The 22061-nt window shown below is 39.2% G+C and overlaps 1 protein-coding gene across 1 annotated transcript in view; it reads right to left on the bottom strand.

The window, feature by feature from the left end:
- Positions 1–3439: 3439 nt before the first annotated feature.
- Positions 3440–22061, bottom strand: part of EPSTI1 (epithelial stromal interaction 1) — a 50825-nt gene continuing 32203 nt past the window's right edge. Inside the window, exons 7-12 of the mRNA XM_032099818.1 lie at positions 18770–18863; positions 15495–15578; positions 12708–12781; positions 10675–10772; positions 5548–5580; positions 3440–4042 (exon numbers count right to left, since the gene is read on the bottom strand). Coding sequence (XP_031955709.1) covers positions 10685–10772; positions 12708–12781; positions 15495–15578; positions 18770–18863 — 340 coding nt within the window. The 3' untranslated portion in view covers positions 3440–4042; positions 5548–5580; positions 10675–10684. The remainder of the gene's footprint in view (positions 4043–5547; positions 5581–10674; positions 10773–12707; positions 12782–15494; positions 15579–18769; positions 18864–22061) is intronic.

Here is a 22061-nt window from a genome sequence, read left to right as displayed (position 1 = left end):
CACCTGAATTCATGTCCTTTACTCCCCCGCTTTCCAGTATTTACTCACATGTATGAGATCCCTCTGAGCCTTACATTATGCAGGCCAAGCAGTCCCAGCTCTCCTAGTCTGTTCTCATATCAAAGATGCTCCAGTCCCTTCACCACCTTCAAGGCCCTTTGCTGGACTCATTTCAGTGTGTCCATGTCTTTCTTGTACTGGAGAGCCCAGCACCGGACACAGCACTCCTGATGCATCTCACTGTGCTGACTCGAAGGGAAGCATCACATCCTTTGACCCACTGGCAGTGCTCTTCCTAATCCATCCCCATGCATAGATGGAAAAGGATGGGATAAATACGGACATAGAGAGGAGTCAGGAAAACATATTGGTCTCTCAGAAAGGAAAGAGAAATGATTGCAAAAGAATAAGTGTTACATTGAAACAGCAAATAGCAATAGTATTGTTTCCATTTTTAATTCCAGAGGATAAAGCAGAAAAAGAGTCTGTCGAAGCAGTCCAGAGTCCTAAGGAAGAACCCATGGATTGCAAGAAAAGGGGAATGACTGAAGACAATGAGGAGGAATACTTACAGAGGGAGTGGAAGGGATTTCTGCCAGACAGTTTGGACTCCAGGAGCAAAAGTAGAGAACACAAATATGTGGAAGTGTGAAGGAGTCGACGTGAGGGAGCCATTAGAATCATAGAATCATAGATTGGTTTGGGTTGAAAGGCACCCAAAAGATCATCAGTTCCAAACATCTGCAATGGGCAGGGACCCCATCCATTAGACCAGGTTGCTCAGAGCTCCCAAGACTATGATGGCAAGCAGAGTCATGGCATGGGCCACAGCAGTAGCATCCAGCCCATGGAACAGATAAAGCCATGTTGCCTTCTCATTTCACATGAATTTCTATTCTTTTCATAAAGCAGAAGAGCCAACACAGCCTGTGTGCTGAGAGCTACTCTAAAGAACCCGGTGGTTAAAATGTTCTCCAAGACAGGAGACAGGGATTTGGATTTCTTGATGCAGAGGCGTGAACTGAACACGGATGAGTACCATAAAATGTAATCTATGGATTAGCTCCCTTTCTAGTAGCTAATAATATTCTGCCTTAGCGTCTGAGTAGTGGGGCACATACCAAAAGAAGATACAGTTACACCAAATCCTATCGCATCAAAGGCTTTCTGTAAATCTGGGAGTTTTTTTTAAATAAAAGCTGAACAAAAGCATATAAATTGAATGAAGCAGTCCAAATATGCACATTAAGAAAAAGAAGAGTCTCAGGAGCAGAAAGCTGTGTAATTTACCAAGTAGATGCTTGAGAAAGTTCATTAGGAGTTTTATGAAATTTGGTAAGCTTGTACTAGGAGTCAGGAAGATATTTTTAAAAGTAGGGATAGGAAGCAGTTGTTCCATTGGAGCAACTTTTGGGTACATAACAGAGAATCAGTCTTGTAAGTCCTTAAATAAATATTACATTTCTTCATAGGAAGGTAGGTTCTGATTGAGGCAGACCATAAAATCTAAACATAGGACTCTTGCTGTCAAGTTGTATTGGAATTCAGAAGAGCTGATCATAATGGTTCAGTCAGTTTGTTAAAATGAATTTGACTCAGCGATGAAAAAGCAAGGGGGTTCCCTCTTGCAACTTCCAGACCTATACAACTCCCTGCTGGAAGGTTTTTTCTGAAGTAACAAGGAGATCATCAGTGCAAATTATATTGTGACAACAATTTAAAACCAAAATGAACTAAAAACCCCAAACCCTCCATTTACTGTTATGCAGGAATAAAATCTGGTTTTATGCCACAGCATAAAGATAATTAGTTTGGTTGGTGTAAATTGTAACTAGAGGAACTATTTGAGTGTGAAAACCTTTACCAAAGGTTTCCTCTAACTGTTTGATAGAAAACATGCCCAACTATCAGTTCCTAACTCTTGACAAACCTGAAGCCATTTTCCCAGTCTACCACCAGTTAATTTCATTATAATCCCTTTGCTCTCTAACTTACTGTTTGGGCTGGGTATGTGTGTATGGAAGTGGTAATTCTGAGATACTGGAAGCTTTCCAACAGGATAAGAGCTGCCTTTTCCAGACATCCTGCTAACATCAATTTGTGAATGGATGTAACTTCTTATCATCTCCATTGCAGGGCATGGCTGTCAAAGACACTTCCTAGGCCACTGTTCATATAGCTTTGTTCTGTTCAGAAAGATAGAGGAGGAAAAATTCAGATATTCCTCCATTAAAAGGGCTGGAATAGTTAATGTCTGAAATAGTTTGTAGACAGCATTTCAAATAAGAGATTGAAATGCTGGATAAGGGGAAACACTTTCAAGGCTGTGATTTAAGTTTCATCTTTGCAGACAGCCAAAAGAAAGCAGAAAATCTTAATGGAAGAGGTTACTCAAGGTGACCTGCCATCACTGTTCCTGAGTGGGAAAGTAGCAGGTTAATAAAAAGTTCTTTTTCTTTGGATACAGAAACATAGCAACACAGTTAGACTGAATTTCAGCTTGTTGGTGACAATGGTGACTTCCCCTCCCACTCAGCCTTTGGGTTCACTGCTTCAAAAAGACCACTTACAAGTGTTAGTCCCATTAGAGTACAATACCAGGGTCTGACTACAACAAAGACATTTCCTTTAAAATATATGTGTATGCATTTGTATATCACCCACTCTTCAGATGTTTAGCCCCAGCCCTAATATCTACCAAAGGAGGCTGGGTGAGGGATTGCTTGGAGTGAGATGTAAATTTAATTTCCAAAGCCAAAGTCCAATGGCACAGCCAAATACCACTTGCAATACAGTACCACTATGTAGGTATGCAAAAGTCTTCCGAAGGAATTTTCCCAGGAATTTTTAGCCTAAAAAAAGGCTAAACCAGAAAATATTCCCAAGATTTCCAGCATTTCCTATGAGCATCAGCTAGCTAGTAGTATGAGAGATTTGAGTAATTCTTTGAGCCAAGGACAACTACAAAGTGTCCCACAGGGGAAAGCAAATATTGCAACACCCATGGTTCAAAAATAAAACTTCAGGTGACCCAGTATGAAGTTTCCATATTTGCAAGGGTGATGGAAAAATAACATGGTATGCTTGCATGCTAAACAAAACTGCTCAGGAAACCTTTGACTCGGCCTAAGACATACTTGTAAATGCCACAGATACTTTTTCTTCTCTGCACGGTTTATGTAACATGTACTGTGAACTCTTATTTCACATTAGAAATACCTTGGTCATGCATCTGACTTTTAGAAAGCATTAAAATGTTGTCATCTGTCTCAGAGACAGGGAGACACAAATTAAATTCCACTGGACTAGAGGGACAAAGAGAAGCAGGAACCTGAAGCTAATGTTGGAGTAGCATTCCCCACTCCTGTAACGGAAATTACCATGGTAAAACAGGCAAAGAGAAAAGATGGTACATCATATGACAAAAGATGTGGAGAGCTCAGTGTTATTTCAAGTTTTATTTCCTCCATGTGTTGTATTTTTCTAAGAACTTATTTAAAAGATACTGTCTACAATGCACATTTTTCTTCTTGAGCGTCTGCCGCTGAGTACAACGGTAAAATAATTTCACAAAACTTCACCAAAACAAACAGAAAACAAACAAACAAAACCCTAGCAACATTTCTCCTTTCCTTCCCAAAAGAAAACTCTCTACCTGCTTCTTTAGATTGCCTCCGGACTGTTTTTTTCTGGGCATAGAGCAGCAAGTAAACACAGATATTACTGCAGTTTCTGCAGTCACTAATGGCTTCTTTTCCTGAGATCATGAAGACTGGGATAATTACATTCTCCAAGAGGCAAAACAATTTATGAAAAAGACACATATTCTTATTAAAAATTAAATACGACTTTCATAATCAGCTGTTTCAAATATGTATGCATGAATAATGACAGCTAGAAACCAGCCACTGCAGATTGCTCAGGAAGTGGGTGTGCAGCTGAAGTCGGGGTAAGGAAAAATCACAATAAAGGAGCGGTTTCTTGGAGCTTTTATGAGGTCGTTTCACCTAGGCCAGATAAAAGTGAATATTTCTGCAGTACCCTGTAACAAGAGGGAGAAAAAAGGAATTAAAAATTATCTTTTACAGCAAAAACAAAATTCAAAGTCAATTTCTCAAGGATTAAATCCACTGGAAAATAAAGTCTTCTTTTTCTTCCAACAGGTTTTAGCTTTTAATTATGTAAAGCCTTCACGAAGGGATTTCTATCTTTTTGTAAATTTAGTTCACAAAATGTCCTAATTATCTGCAGACATATTAATAACTCTTTGAACAATATATTAATGTAGCAGGCTGAAATGTGTTTTCAGAAAAACAGTCAAACAAGGCTTAAAAAGTACATCCATCCATATATCTTGTACAGTTCATATGCAAATGCATTATTGGTATTGTAGATATTGCGAAAAACAACAAAGGATCCAACGCTTTGAATTCCTTCAGCTGTCCACAGGTTATAAAACCTAATAGGACTGCGGACTGCAAAAACTAGCCATTTCTACCCCTCCAGGGAATTGCCTTTATCTACACCTTGTCATTTCTTTAGTGAATTTGAGTAAATTTTTAATAACAATTTTTCTCCTCATAAAACTGAGAAGACAACTCATGGGAAGCCAACAATTTATTTAGATACTGTCTTCAGAATAAAGCCCTGCTGCAAAAATATTAAAATAATATTTGGAGTAGTAAATGATGAAGAAAATCACATAAGAAAATCTAGATTTGTGGAAAAGGGTTGGAAGCAAGGGGCTTTTGAACATCTGATTATTTTAAATTCCTTTTTATAAAATACCAGCTCTCAAAAAAAGAAAAAAAAAAGAGTCAAAGCCATCTCCTAAGGAATGAATAATCTTTGTCACTACCTAAACTTGCTTCAAAAGTCTCCGAGCCTAGAAGTAAAGTCTCTGCAGAAATCTTTATATCAGAACCGAGAGTTAGAGTAGGAAACCCCTTTCAGAAAAGGACACAGGTGCAGTGAGCCTTATGGAAAGGACATTTGAAAACAGAGGGCCTGATTTCTGTGTTTCAAAAGCAGTTGTTTAGCAGTGTTTTACTGACAGCCTCCACTGATACGAATAGTCTCCCTTTTTGTTGATGAAAAATAGCTGGAAGATCACAGCCCACTGCAGTATCCTCTTTCACTTAAGACCACTGAAAGTTTATTGAGTCAGCTCCTGCACTTCCAGCCACATTCCTCAGGTGTTCAGGTTTATCCAGGAACAGTCTATGATGCAGAGAATGTGGCTGTATTGAAGTTCTAGACTAAATATCAAGGCACTCCTAGAAGATGCCTTCAATGCTGTCATCAATTCTTCTGGCCTGCAATACATGTTCTGTGATTCTTTACAAAAACATGTTTCAGATTAGGTATGTGCCATTGTGTGGCCCCAAACACAGAGTTTATAGTTTATAGAATGCATTTATTTTAAGATCCCTTCTCATATTGTTTCAAAATTAAACTACGTAAGCTGTCATAATGAAGTGTCAAATTCGAAGCTAAATTAATTCTGACCTTGGCCCTAAAAAGAACAAACAAATTCATTATTCTTACCTTTCTTCTCCTTCATTCCAAGTACTTTGACTCCTGGATAAAACAAAAAAGATGCATTAATACAGTACGATGTACAATGAGCAGCACAACCACATATTTATGCAAGGAATTATGGTTATCTAGTTGTGTGGAGCTTTCTTGATTATTTGAAGCCCTTTTGAAACTCCACATAAAATAACAAGCAAACCCTTCTGCAAGATTTCAGTTCTAGCAAGAAACATCTTTGATTTGAGCTCAATATGAATAGCAGGGTATATTGACTCAAGAGATAAACATATCTTGCTTTTGCTGGGAAAAAAATAAATCTAGAAGTGTTTCAAATATCTTCAGATACATCAATCCTTTTTTAACCTCGCACAATTTGAAAGAGTGAGAAGTTTCCTCTGTTCCTGCCCAGACTGCCACTATTCTCTTTTAGGATGAGATTTTCAAAGGAAAGAATGATTGCTCAAAATCAAGGCAGGTGAAACACATCTGCATATGATGTTTGACAGTCTTGTAAATGATTAAACAGAGATATAGCCTGCCTGGACCTACTCATCTGAGATCCCTTTATTGATGCTGATACTTCTGCTAAGTAGTTTCTGCATTTTCTGCCAGGAAAGACAAACATATTACTTTCAATAAAAAGAAAAAAAACAACGAGAAAACAACCAGTTTTAGGAAATAAATTAATAATCTTTTCAACTCAGATTGTACATAGACTAACCAAGTTAAAAATCACATTACTCATTAAAACAAATGAAGCCATTGTGGATAGCATTCTGGAACCTTCTTATACAAATATTCTTTTCTCAATATTCCCATATTAAGTAAAAGCTTTTTCTTTGTGCTGGGAAACCAGCATTTTTAGTGCAACTCGATCTTTCAGGAAGTTTATTAGACTGGTTGTTTACAGAAACCTGTGGCATTCATGCTGGCCTTGTGACTTCAGGGGCCTTTGAGCTGTGGCCCTTCTTCCTGTGCAACAGTAAACTTCATTACTTGTTCCCTCTTCAACTGGTCACAAATAGCATAAATCAAGTGCTGGTTGAGACTCCAAAGAAACTTTCCCATGGGTCATGCTGCAAGAACTAAACAAAGTGCAAACCCACAAACCATGTTTATTTAAAATAGTTTTATCCGTAAATCATGTTTCCGCAAAACAAATTTATCCAGCATCTTATTGAGTTCCTGTTCTGCACATGGGAAAGGAAGAGAATGGGGTTTCCTGTCCCACTGCACCTGTGTATTCAGGGCATAGTTGCTTTCTACAGCAAATATCTAGAATTATGCATCCATTGAAAGAGCAGAGTCAGCATCTGAGGGAGCATTTCTCATTCTTATGTATCACACTGGATGTAATGGAGACATGAAACAGGAAGATGTAATATGTCACCTTGCATTCTAGATTCTGGGTTTGCTATGGCTCTGAGAGTTTCATCAAGACAGCTAGTATTTCATTAAAGAAGAGCAGACCCATAAATTTCATATGTTCACAATGTGACCTCTCCCCATTAACAGAATAAACAAAAGGGTACTTGACAGTGCCCCATTTCCATGCAAAAAATTAACCAGGTCTCTTGTTACAGGCTTGCCATGCCTTACGTTTTGGCCTCTGCAAATCCCTACATACTTGGATATGGGCAAATCTCATGAGGGAGTAAATATAAAAATGTGCAACTGTTTTACAATTATTCTTTTGTAATAACAGAATTGTTTTACTGATCCTTTGTGCCGTAACAGTGAACAAATTCTGTCTCAGTTCTAAGTCCCAGCTGAGTAATGATTAAATTAGGAAGAAATTCTTTATTGTGAGGGTGGTGAGGCACTGTCACAGGTTGCCCAGAGAAGTCGTGGATGCCCCATCCCTGGAAGTGTTCAAGGCCAGGCTGGGTGAAGCTTTGAGCAGCCTGGTCTAGTGGAAGGTGTCCCTGCCCATGGCAGGGGGGTTGGAACTTGATGATCTTTAAGGTCGCTTCCAACCCAAATAATTCTATGATTCCATGATATGATCTTATTTTTTTAACTTCAGTATTGAAAGGACAAGGGTTATTTTCTTATCCTCCTACCCTAAAAGGTTTATCCTTATGTCAGAGACAAAGGCAGTGCAAAGGGCATTAAAACTTTCTTGATAGCATACAGCAAGACTTGGGGCTTTCTCAAGGGTGCAGTAGCTCACAGACAGAAGTGGAACTTCATTATGTTGTTTTCCCATTAAGAAAGGAAACTACATAGCCACCCAGAGAGAGCCCTGAAATTTATAACCAAAATGGCAGAAAAAATTATATTCATGAAGATCCTTCTTGATATAACAGCTTATAAATATTCCTAATAAAACACAAAATGTCTGGAGGGCATTTGAATTAATGAAGACTCATTTTCTATTGCTTAGGGGACAATTGGACAGTGTAACAGCTCTCCTGTCCTCTGCCCAGACACACACAATATATTCAGCGTCCTCCCCTTTTCTCCATGTCTTCTGTGATATCCATGTCCCTTTCTGAATCCCCTTGCCCCAAGGAAATCAGGGCAGAGCTGCAGCTGCTCTGGAGCTGTGCCCACTCTGATCTGCCAGAGGGCTGCAGTCAAACAACACAGAGAATGCACCACCCCTCAGAGTGAGCACTGTTTTAGACTGTCTCCTATGCTAGGCACTGCTTTTCACAAAACACACAGAAATTTAATTATCTTGGAGGCTTATAATCCCTTTCAAATTCAGCTAAGATTGGCCAGCAGCTGGAAAACCTTATTACATGCAGACAGAGAGCGTGATCGTACAAACTTCATTTCTTTAGGAAACCAGGCTAATAGAACTAACAGTGAAAAAGAGAGTAGGTACATCAACAACAGAGCACAACGTTCAGTTTCTGTTAAGTATGAAGCCATTGTGACTGTAAAGAGTTCAAACAGGAAAAAAAAACCCAAGAGGGAAAGAGAACAAATATTTCCTCTTTGGTGCCACTGCACAGATGGAACAGGCTCAAAAATTACCTTCAGGTCTTTACTTTGGGAACCTTTTTAACTTGTTTTAATCTTAGTATATCGTCTGACCTGTTTCAGTTAGCTCCCTTGTAATGTAAAATGCCAGGCTGCAGACTACATGACTTGTAAGCCCTGACTGGAGTTCAGATCTTTTTGTTTAAAATCCCAAGGGAAAGGAGAAGAATCTTGATATAATCAAAGACACTGAGATTGCTGCCTCCAGCCTATCTTTTGAGACATTATTTTTCTTTCTTGTACATGTTACCAATACTCATTTTTTAATTCCTATCCATTATGACATATTCTTTCATAGTTTAATCTTTTCCTGCTCTGTTTAGTCTTCAAATCTCACGTTATAACATAAAGGAAAAGTAGATCTAGCATTACACAACAGAAGGCAGGCTGCTTGGGAGTCATTAAGTAAATAACAGAGCAGGAGATTTATCACTTCTATGCATGGGGTTTTATTGCATTTGAGTTGATGCATTCTTTGAATATATATTAAAAAAACCCCTCACATGGATTGGCTGCATACATCACACCTGTTCTTAATACTGTGCCTGGGCTGGCACACTCATTTGGTGGTACCAATACTTGCCCTGTGAAAAAGGGCATGTGCAGCCGGCAAAAGGCAAATCCCTGCCACCTCTGCAGACAACGGCAAGGTTTCCAGTGGTGAAGGCAGGTGCTCTGATGGAGATGCTCAAGTCAGATATTGGGGATCTTGGCTGTGTCACACATTTCCTTTGGAGTTTATCAGGGAACAGTACACAAATGGGGATAAAAGACACAAAGTGCCCTTGTTGCCTTTGTTAACAAGTTACCATCCAGCAGACTTTACCTTTTGTGCTTTCACTGGGTACCAGGTGGCTCTCTCCTGCCTGCAGTCTCTAATTCTGCTATCTGCAGACATGCTGTCCTTCAGGAGATGGCTCAGGCCTGTGCTTTCTTACTCACACTCTTTAACTAGCCTGGACATCTCTAACTTGGCCTCCATCCACTTCTGGACTGCCTGACACGTGTTTCAGATCAGTAAAGCTGCTAACATCTGCTCACAGACCTTATGGGAGGTCAAGCTGGCATGCCCTGTCTCCTCTCACCAAGACCAAGAACCAGTACAAGGTTCCTGAGCCCAGGGCTTGCCCAAAGCTTGTAGTGATGAAGACACCCTTTTCCCACTTCCAGCACATGGAAAATTCCAGTAACAAGAATATCTGGTTTTTAACTATGCCTTGACTTTGGAGATGCTTGAACCGAACTCTTCCTGGTATTCACTTTCCAACCTACACATCCTTTCCAACTAATCCAATTCAAACTTTTATAGCTCATCAACTAAACATCTTTCTCTACACTGTCACACACACTAAATTCTCTTAGACTCTCATCATTTTGCTTCTTAGTCTTCTTAACTCTTCCATTTCTGTACTAAGGTCCTTTCATCAATAGAATTTCAACCTAATGGAAAATTTCCATGATGGGGGAATACATATAATTTTATTTTTCTTTACACTGAAAAGTGCAATTCTAAACAACAGCCACATTAATGTCTCATTAGGACATTTGAAAAAATGAATGGATGTTTAATAGACTACGATCAAGATATCTTTTCTTCAAAGAATTCTTAAAAATAATGATTTTAAATCAGATGTAGTTGGGTCTTCTTTGTCATAATTTTCTACAGATGAAAAATGAACAGCTATACATGGGAAGATACATAGATAGACACAGATATAGATATAGATATAGATACAGATATAGATATAGATACAGATATAGGATTTTTCCCCTCCAACTTCAATACCATATTAAAATATTTACAGCATATCCAAGCATCTTTCATTTAATGACTTCAAAAAATCCCTAATGATTTCACTATCCTTGTTCTGAACTTAAGGAAGTACCTTGGATATGGCTCCTTGCAGTGAGTACCTTGCATGCAAGGCCACTGAGTGCTGTTGCAAGAGCAGCTGTTTCTCCCTCCTCCCATTTGAACAGCTTATATTTTAGACAGGATTTCTTCTTGAAAGGTATTGAGGACAGCCAGCCAGGGCTGCAAGTTCTGTCAGGCAGGCTAAACACATAGAGACACACAACGGTGTCTGGAGAAAAATTCAACGCTTAAACAATCTCGTTGCTTCTACATTCTGTACCCAAAAAACTTACCAAGGTGCCATTATTGAGGTAGTCCAGTATATCCAGGTTGGTAGATGTCATTAGGTTGTGTTTTGTTCTGGAGTCGGTCCAGGAAAGCATTATTTACCCTTTAAGTACAATAAAAAATGAACAATGACTGAAGTTCATAAACTATTGAAATTTAACATTCTGTGAGTGACTTTCCTTTCCCCTCTGTTCAGTGCCCATCTTCCTACATTTTTCAAGCCTCTGCTGCATAACCATGGATGGGCATGAGATCAGGTGGATTTAATTTTCAATTCACCAGATGCATCCTTATCCTGTGCTCAGCCTGTTGTGATTAAAATGTGCACCTCGGCTACTGTGTATAATGCACCAAAATTCTCCATATAAGGATGACCTGTGTACCACTATCCACCATTTTAGGGAGGTTATCTATTTTGACAATTCACTTTAGACAATCTTTCAGCCCTCAGTGCACAAGGAAAGTTTCTAGAAGTAATGATTTCCTAATAAAAATGGAAAAACCCACTTAAGCTTGTTACTAATAGAGACAATTTATGCAGCAGACAACTTTCTCTACCATCCAGCTCTGAAATTCGGTCGTTTTCTTGCACTGCTCTATCAATCTGGAAAGCATGAACCAATACAGACACAATTTTCCTCAATCTGTTTTAAATACTTTCAAATTGGGATTGTTCAGCCTGGAGAAGAGAAGTCTCTGGGGTGACCTTACAGCAGCACCTAAAGTGGGCCTAAGGAGAGACGGAGAGGGACTTTTTAAAAGGGCATGTAGTGAGAAGGGGCAACAGGGAATGGCTTTAGACTAAAAGAGGGTAGATTTAGATTGGATATTAGGAAGAAATTCCTCACTATGAGGGTGCTGAAGCACTGGCACAAGTTACCCAGAGAAGTTGTAGATGCCCCATCCCTGGCAGTGTTCCAGGCCAGGTTGGATGGGGCCCTAAGCAACCTGGTCTATTGGGAGGTGTCCCTGCCCCTGTCAGGGAGGTTGGAACTAGATGATCTTTAAGGTCCTTTCCAATCCAAATAATTCTATAATTCTATGATTCTTTGGGAAACTGTTTCTTTTCCCCCTCAATTACTGCTTAGGACTGAGGCACATGCTTAGACATGACTGTGGTTTTAATGTTTTACATGGTGTTGGTAAGAATGAGAAAAAAAGCAAAATACTGGGTTATTTCTGTCTAGGGATATGAGATGGACTGAATGAAAAATCCTTCATTAACTTCCATGGGTAATTATTTCGATGTCCTTGCGAGAGAAAAAAAAAGAAAAGAAAGCAGTCTGAAGAGTGGTTCCCTACAGTGGTATTTTTTTTTTTGTATTTCCATAATGATATAAAAAAAAAGAAACAAATGGTGTTTTTACTTTTGAGCCTGAGCATTGTTTTTTTTACCAAGAGAAAACAAAGCTGAGAATAAAGCAGTGCTTCAGGATAATGAAAAGTCAGTTAAAGTGGCAGAAGTGGAAGATGAGATCCCTTGAGCACAGAGAGGTCACAGCAGTAGGGCACAGCCTGGGGTGCAAAGAAATGCAGCTGCAGAAGGCCTTGCTGCACTGCAGGTTCCATCTGAATCGATATCAAATCCCACGTTTAGCTCTGTCTGCTAACCTCAGTCAACCACAAGATGTGGCATGGACAAAGTGGACCATTCTAAAATAAATAAAAATGAAATAGATACATAGATGGACACATAAATACATATGTAGATATGTAGATTCATATACAGATACACAGATTAACTGTGTCCCAGCTGAAGCTACTGCACTAGTAGTCATCCATGAAACTATTAATAGTTTATGCTGTATCCTATGCTGATAGGATAAATAAAGTGAGAAAGGCACTCTGGGTCATACTGCATTACAGTGAGCAGTTGTAATGATGGATATTAGTGGCTCATTTGAAAGCAAAACTAAACCAGAGATGAGGTCAGGGATCCTCATTGCAACAGTCTTCTAAAGCATGAGTGCCTGCAATTTTGAGATCCTTTCCAGGTGGGAATTCAATTTGAGTGTATTCTGCATTTTTTGCATCATACCTCCTCTGTTCCTTTTGATGTGCTCTTGTTCTGATTTCCTCTTCCTGCTTTTGTTTAAAATCCATTAATTCAGCCTGGCAATGATAGAAGTGAAAACCAAATAAATAAACAAACAAACAAACTTACTTTTAATTAACATACTTATGCTGCAACCCTATTAATTCCACATGATTTTAGCCTCAGTTAGAGCCAGAACTTCTCTCAGCAGCATTTTATTTATGTGACAGCACTATGTTAAAAACTGAGCTGTTTTTCTGTTCAGCATGTGGATGATTTTTGTTTGTGCCTTAAAAAAGGGAAGTTACAGGATTCAGACATTTGAAGTCCTACATTTAAGGGGGTATGCCAGACACCAGTCTGCTTCCCCTTGTCCCAACACACAGGTTTGAATTTCCTGGTGGGTCCAAGGGGGAAAACAGCCAAAGTCAGGAGCAGACACAGCTGTCATGCCCACAGGGTAAGAAGGAGACGTCCTTCTCCTCCTGCCTCTATGGAGTGCAAAGAGAAGATGAGATCCGGGGCATGTGGTGTGGTGTGTCACCTCCAGCTCCCTGGGGCTCCCATCAGGGTGAGGAGGGCAAATGGTACTTGGTGTGGTGGAAACATATACAAGCTCCTTGCATTGCAGCAGAGTACCACCCTTACGTAGTATTAAGGTATATAAACAGTGTCAAAGGGAATTCTTTTCAGAGGAGAGTTTGCTCATGCAATTTTAGCCAGAACTGTGAAGGAAACACAGTTTGTATGACTCTGATCTGTATGTGTGCTTGTCTAGCTCTTGCTGTCTGCAACACACCCAAGAACTGAAGTTGCAGATCCTTCTGCAAAGGAAATTAGGCTTGCAGGGCAAGGAAGAAGGGATAGGAACAGACCCATCTTTCATATTTTCCATAGCAACTGCACAGCAGTAGGAATAGAAACTAAAATAAAATGATGTGGTTAGATAAAAGCTTCAATAACTGAATGGAACCACAAGACTTTTTTTTTTTAAATCAATTTAAGTGGAACATTAAGTAAAAACTATGCAATAAATGTATGGAGAAAATCAATAACTGAGAATGTGTTGTGTATCAATATTTGCCTAGCCCTAAAAGAAGAAACAGGATTAAGAAATAAAAAAGCCAACCTCAATTTTCACTATTTTAAATAACTATTCAACCTGAAAATTAAAACTCAGTATCTGACTTTCCAATATGCCGACTCCTCTCTTGGAGTAATGTTCTGAAATATATTGTGTGTATATGATGCAGTGTTCAAAGTGAACTGAAAATTTCTAAATCAAGTAGTACATACTAAAACCTGTTCTGAAGAAAAAAGGGAACTGACAATACCTACACATTTTATAGCTACACTGTGCTAGGAGGTACACACAAGACAGAATTCACAATTACTTTAATAAATATTAGTTTGAAGTAGAAACGAGCCAACATATATCTGAGGGACAATTATTGGAGCCCTTAAAATACACATTATTTACAGTAGGTTTGTAAGTAGTGCATTACTCTGCACAATAGGTAGCAGCAACTGTGAAGGCAAGTAGAACTTGGAACCACATAGCAAAGAAGAGCAGCCTTTGAAGCAGCCAACACCTCCTTAGCAACCCATGGAAATCACTAAAGAGTCTACAGCTCCACACAAGTCCTTTAAACCAAACCCATGAATTAGGGGCATGCTAATTTACATCTGTAGTTATTTTCTCTTTGGAAGGATCCATGTACAGACTACAACAGGTACCACCCTTATGCCCATCCCGACTGTCTTTCAAAAACTTTTCCTCTGTATAGGTTCTGGGAATAAGCCTACACCTGATGGGATAGCAGTTAAGAGCCTCCACCTTTTTTTCCCAGTGTCATAGTTGTTAAAATACTATGAAATGAGGACACATCACCAACATGTAAAGAAAAATATCCATGAGAAGGGATGAGTAACTTCTCCAGCTCTAGAAGAATCTCAGTGGATGGAATTTGTTGTGCTAAAATTCTCTACTGGGGAAGTAGCTTAACATTAATTTGGATGTTACTGACAGCAGAAGCACAGCAAGTGGCTCAGCACTTGCTCATATGTTTTCACATGATTTGCTAGATTTTCAAGTGCTGCCCTCCCTGTACTTTCACAGTCAAACCTGGAGCCAAGACAGGTAACTTCGCACCGTGCCATCACCTTTGGTAGATGAACTTTATGCCGATATGGTACCCAAATCTACACCAGAGGGACTACACATTTCAGGCAATGCATGATGCATATGCAGAATGTGGAGTTCAAAGTTGCAGTTCCGGCATGCCTACTTTTTAGATAATTCAAAATTCTTTAGCTAGCTAGTGAACAAGGGCACAGAGAAGTATACTGTAATTAACAGCAAATCTGAACATTTCCACATCCCATTTGAAAATGCAGAGCCCATGGCCCTCAATTCTTTAGAAAGAGACAGTTCAGAGAGATCACCCTTAATTTCTCAGCAAGATGACTTCCGCCTGCAAGAGAGTGAACTGGTTTTCTTAGCCTATGAAATCAGTTGCCATGGTCAAGAAACCTTCTACACAATTATTCAAATGGAGAGGTGAAAAGGAGCTCATTTTCCAGATGCAAACAGCTTTGAACTCCAAAGATAATTGTCCTGTCCCTGTTCAAATTTTACATCTTGATTCATCTCTCTCACAGTATTTGAAAACAGTGACTGAATCACTTTTGCTAAAGAGAAGCTCTGTGCATAGGCTACAAGTAATGTATTTAATTGGTTTCACAGCATGCAAAAATGATACACTATGCAAACTGTTAATGTATAATTACCTTCCTCTGTTGTTCTTGCTTCATTTCCTCTAATCTTCTGTTTTCATCCTCTCGAAGAGCTTGCTTATAAGCATGGCTTCTTTTCTATTGTTCAGCAGAAAATAAAAGCATACTGGTGTGGTGAGAGGGGGTCCAAACTCCCAAACCTTATTCTCAAATTGCTATATGGGTAATTAACAAACACAAATGGTCGAATGATTCCAGTTACTGAAGAAACAGATTAGCCTCAAGACTAGAATTTAAGTGAGAAGAGGCCTAAATCCTCTCAGTCAATTTGGTTGAACGTCCACCTGCACATCACACCCAGGTAGTCACAGCAAGTGCTATTCTGTGTCCCCGTGACAACCATGAAGATATCCTGAGCAGTCAGAAAACACAGTCGGGATATACGATAGTGAGATGGGGTATTCTGGGAGGAAAGAAAAATAATGAAAATATTACCAAGATAAAAAAGCAGAATGGAGGCCTTGTAATGAAGGGGAACACAGGATTATTTGTGGAGGTAGGGCAACAGGAGAGTTCAAAACTGCTGCTATTTGTGAGGCATCAAGACAACTGAAAATCTGAACTGCACATCATGAATAATGTAATAACTGTGCAATTGGTTTTCATTACAATAATTAGCCCTGGTCTTTCACAAGTTGTAATTGTTTGCAAAAAGCCAACCTACAATTAGGGTCTTTGAGGATCCTTAGGCTATTCTACACTGGAACTTCTACTGTAAAGTCTTTGAGCAGGGGCATAGTGTAGCACAGTAGAAAATGAGCCAGTACAATTTACTACAAGAATTGTGCAGATTTTACTTCAATGAGGAATTTGTTACAGGTCTACAGAATATTCCCAAAACTTGATATATGCATGCAGAATGACACCATTAAAACAACAGGCACATAATTTGCTAAAAAGACTGAATAGAGAAAGCAATTATTAATAGCTCAGTTTTGAGCTGGGAGAAGTTCTTACATGTGCCCAGGGAGACTCATTCTGGGTCCGATATTATTCATTACTCTCTGTAATGGCTTGGAGAACTGTGTGGAGAGTATGTTAATCAACTTGGAAGACAATAAAAATCTACACAGGATTGGTCACACTTTGAAAGACAGGATTAAAATTAATTATGAGCTTGATTAAATAAGAAGGCCAAAAAAGTCATCAATGACGGAGTCACTCAAAAGAAGTCAAATTTGTTCACGGATGTGAAGTAACATTTGGCAAGGATAGTTGAGCTAGGTGTGCTAAATTAGTATCACTATCCAAGAAATGATGTGAGGGAAAAAACTTTGATCTGCATCACATTGTCCCAAACTGTTTTGAGAACAAGAATTTAAAATTTTCAAAAATCACATACATGTATGTATATTCCCCCTTTTAGCATTCATATCAGGCATGTCCTAGCCTTACCACACTTCACTATTTCAAATACATTGTTCCTGAATCTTTTAATTACTCCAGACAAAGGACACGTTCAAGGTAACATCCAAATTAGAGTCCTAGTTTTCCCACTGGTTTAGCATTTTGGTGCTATGCCAAGTTTATCTAGGTAAGAACTCACTGGTTATGTGCTTCAGATTCCTCGCACAGAGGACAGACTGTGTCCATGCCTATAGACTGGACCTCATCCAAGCTGGGAAGACTTTGCTAGCTGCGTTGATGCATTATAAACAAGTAATTATTTGATTCATAAAGCTACAGAAATGCAGGCACACAAAAGACAGGTATAATGTCAGCTAGTATTAAAGAACAGTACAGATAAATGATGTATTTTATCCGCTTGGACACTAGCAAAGTGAAAGATGAACTATGGGATGTAATTCAGCATAACCTATTGAGAAACCTGTCAAAACATGGAATGAGAAAGCCACACATAGGCAGGAGAAGTAGGCCAAGGCTAAAAGTAGGACCTGTACAACTGAAAGAGTTTGGTGTTCATTCAGCCATCCACCCACTTCTGTATGGATATGAAGACAGCACACCAGAATGCTGAAATCCAAGTCAGTTGTGGGGACATGAGCTCACTTGTCTTCACAGTTCAACGCTCACATTGTATGAAGGCTGCAGAGCTAGGCCTTCCTGACCAAAGCAAGCTCCCTACTGTTTGGAGTGTTGGATGCTTCAAGAAGGAGGTAGAAGTGGTTTCAAGACATCTTTTCTCCCTTTCCATAGTCCTTCATCTTGGTTGTTCATCCGGAACTACAAAATACAGTCTGAAAGCCACTCTCCTGCAATTGACCTTCTGTCCAGCAGTGCTGTGCAGAAATTGGCACTTTCTAGCTATATATCTGCCCACATTTGCTAAAATGTCTTTAGGATTTTCAGAGACACAAGATATTCTGAAGAATTAAAGGGGAATGGAACCTATTTTCAATATCACCTTCCCTTTTCATGCAATGAAAACCAGGAAGAGATCCTAGAGGCAATACATATATCCTGTTGGCAGCAATTTCTATAAAGGGAGGATTCTTGCCCATTTATTTCTAAGGCATCTGAGGAAATATGAAGGCAAATCTTCCCTTCCTGTTACCCAACAGTTGGTGCTCAAGGCTGTATACAACGGAGGGCTGCCCAGATCAGAAATTGCAAACTTCTGCTGAGTTGCTTCAATGTTAATTTCTGTCCACTTGGCTCCCTGTTCTCTGTCCTTCCCCAATTACAAACCTCCCTGCAGGGGAAATACTTCTCTCTCAGGGTTAATATTCCTCACTGAAAGTTTTTACATTAGTTGGAAAGCTTGGTTTAGACATGAAGAGACTAATTGTATGTGAAAAAGCCTCTTAGAGCCAATTAGAATAATGACATTGAAGCAATACTTTATCTATTTCCTAATTACACTGATACTTACCAGACTCATTCTAACTGGGACAAAGACCCCAAGCAGTGTATGGAATCACTTTTAGGATGCAGTGAGAAACAAGCTTCTCTTTTGACTGGATTTTTAATGCAGTAAAGCATCTGCTGACATAAACTAATTGAGCTTTCATGAAAGCTTACCACCAGTGGATGGGTACAGGGCATACCTAAGATTTTCATCTGACCTTAGAATATAAATCTAGTTCTCATTTATCAGAAAGAGATCTGTGAGCAGTCCTCTACTATGCAGAATACCCTGCCACTGTGTAGGAGACAATGTAGGCAGTCTCATTCACCCAGAAAGGCTCCTTGGTACTCACTGAGTTATGTCTTAGCAATTAAGCTCAATTAGGATATTCTAACATTACACTATTGACAGCACCTGGAAAGCTGATAGACAATACAGCACATGCCATGGTTTTGCTTACCCATGCTGTAGATTCTGGGCCAGGACTAGCAGTCTGACAGGAATCACTCTTTGGCAAGCCCATGTCCAATCTGCTCAATAATTCATTGGTTTTGCTATGAAGAAATTCAATCCAAATAGAATTGTTAGTGCTTCCATAAAAATAAACACAGCTTTTTATTCCACCCTTGGAATCTAGCCTAGACATTTTATCACGTGTCTGCTGAAAAACATCACAGGTAGAAAAAAAAGGTTATGGAAACAGACAAATGGGACAGAGGATACAGAACCTATACTGTAGATAAGACATTTGCTGGGATGATTTTTTAAGCAAATGATTAAGGTCATTTGCATATTTGGGGTGTAGAGTTGCTATGCTTTCCTCATGGTAAAGCTCCTATAATACAGACTCACATACCACTGGACTTCATGAGGATGCAACTGCTTCACTGAATTGTTGCAAATCCTTCTATGAGATCTATAAATCTCAGCTAAGTACTTTAAAAGATTATTTTCAGGAATTTTCCTTCACAGTTAATACAATGCAGCCTTACAACAAATTACTTTATCAAGCAGAAAGGCTTTCAAGCATTTTGTACCGTTGAAAAAATTGCTTGTCTTTAGTTAATGCACAACATTTTCATTTCTTATTCTGGTAAGGGCAATTTTCTTTTTCCAACTGCATCCCTAATAAACCCAGAATTTCGAAGTAGCATTACTTTGCTTACAGTTTCAACCAAGTACAATTAAACTAGGTCACAAACAAAAAGAGAGAATGGGAGTTTGTGTGCTGTGATGAGGAATCAGTTTCTTAACCTGCAGTCCCAGGCACATATATTGAAGTATTTTCTCACTCAAAGAAACAGAGTTAGAGGAAAGAGGCAATTTTATTCCTGTGTACAGCTTTGGAAAACATGAAGGCACTGAAGTGAGAGCAGAAAGAGTGCTTCAAGTGATATTGAACACAAAGATTTACTTTTCTAACAGGGCAACCAGTTAGCTCTGTGTGGGAGAAGATGCCACTACCAAAGACTTAAACTTGGAGAGAAAGCCTTGGCTGCTGAAGAGTGATTATGATTAATAGCTGAACAGACTACCAAGTGTGTTTTTATATTTCACTCCATGATCTAAAACTGTGAGTAAATACTTCATTGGAAAAATGTCCTGCTGGTCAGTGAGGAGTGGTATATTGAGGAGAAGCTGGGAAAAAGAACAAGAACCCACAAGTTCTTCTCTGCTACTCTACACAATAGAAAACCATGTTACCACTTCAGGTACAAAATACTTGCTCAAGTTCTAGCAAGTCAGGCTTTTAAAGTCTCACCGTTCCCAGTTCACTCCCTTTCCTCCATTACCTGGGCAGTTAACAGACCTCAGCCAATGCACAATAAAGAAAGAACCAAATGAAACACTGTTCTCCCTGATCTGCAAAGTACCTGTATATAAAGGTTGAACAAATTAATAGTCGTCTTATACAAGTGTTAAGCACTCGAATTTTTTCCATGAAAGATGAGTTATTAAGTGGTAAGGTTGCACAGAATAATTTTGGGAACTCAAAGATTTAAATTGCAGATTTTGTGTTTCTCTACCTATGCTAAAACTGATCAAATAACAATTTATTTCTACACCAGAAAGACTAAGAACTCCTACAGAAAATCTGGAGTATATTTGAGAAGGTTGAAGCTCTGCGAAAAAATATGTGGCAACTTGGGGCTGTGCCTACATGCCCTAATTCCTTATGGATGGCAAGAGAATGACATGGAGTATGTGGAACTTCTCATTATTTGCATAAAAATGTGGTGGAGGCCACTGAATTTCCCAGATCAGCACACTGATAGGTGAAAAGCTTACTCAGTTTTAGTATCAGAAAAGACGATTACGAGAGTGGAAGCAAATAAAGTTCATCAGCAAGACTGCACACTGCCTTTGAATAGAGAAACACCTGAGTTCACCAAATTAAGTAATACATTAGTGAAGTGTTCCTATTACAAGAAAGGGACTCAGGTTTCTGAGTTTTCTGATGAAAATTAAGTCAGATCTTATATATGTTAATCTGTTGTATATCATCTCTATGGTAACCCAGCAGTGCACCTAGGGTTGCCAGACTGAATGTCTGAATGGTATTTTTCGTAATACTAAACCTTCAGTCATAACAATGCAGAGCACAGCTTAAAGCAGGCTGCGTGGAAAGGGAGAATTCAGTGAGATGACAGTTGAGTTAATGCTCTGGAAAGGAAAGTACTATCTCCAGAAGGAAATCAGCATATCAATACACAGTCAGACAGTTGGAACAACATCTCATTCACTTGCTAAAACTTCAAGGGCTAATCAAAAATGCTAATAAAATGTGCTCCTCTAAACTAAGTAACATTAAGGAAAGAAGAGCATGAGATGAAAAAATGTATTTGAATACAGAAGAATTCTGATACCCTTCAAATATAGCTAGGCAAAAGGAGATAAGAGATTTTGACTAACCAAGAAGAAGGCACCCTCCTAACAGGCTGCTAACCTGAGTTCTGACTACCCTAAGCATCAGTCTGAAGACAAGAGAGCCATTGATGCTCTGGTTAAAGTGGAGTGATCTCATGAGGGTATTTTGTCTTGGTAGGCCTGTTTCCCATTACACCATTGAGAAAAACCTTTTGCTCTGCTAATTAAAAACAGCCTTCTCTCATACTGGTATGTTTAATAGCACCAAGCACTACTCTTAGCATGGGAACTCAGCCATCAGTGCAGTAACTACTCCTGGAACAGTTTTGACTTCTCCCAAACAGCACTTTCCCAAATAACTCCTGGCTTCTGTCCAGGAATGAATATCAGCCACAACTCCCAACAGGCATTTTAGATGCTACCACCCCATTCTGGGAGGTTAAAAAGCTTTCTAGCAATGGAAGCGGGCACTCTTAGGCCTGTTGGCCTCAGAAGTGACAGTGATTGACAGTGTTTAATTTATCAGTACAGATGCAGAGGTGGGGGACTGAAGCACAATACTGGATTTGGGCTCTGAATAACTCTTAAGAGCTGTCATAGGAAAATACTAGCTCTGCTGCCAGGATCATTGAGTAATGTGCTAGGAGGGGTGATGCATGACAGTGGAAATCAGTCCATGTTGCAGGTGTTTTCTGTGGGTCCTTGGATATACGGCTTTACATGCCACAACTACTCTTCAGGCAGAGCCCTTTATTAAAAGCTGCCATGCAAAACCATTTATTTGAAGCTCAACAAGTATATCTAAAGTGCAGGAACATGAATTTGCTAGCTGTTCCATTGAGAATGGTGTCATTTGGGCACCCTGCACTCACAAGCTACTTGTA

The sequence above is a fragment of the Corvus moneduloides genome, chromosome 2, assembly GCF_009650955.1.
Source record: "Corvus moneduloides isolate bCorMon1 chromosome 2, bCorMon1.pri, whole genome shotgun sequence".
NCBI classification, from domain to species: domain Eukaryota; kingdom Metazoa; phylum Chordata; class Aves; order Passeriformes; family Corvidae; genus Corvus; species Corvus moneduloides.
Note: the sequence above shows the minus strand (reverse complement) of the source record. Positions and strands in the feature narration are given on the sequence as shown.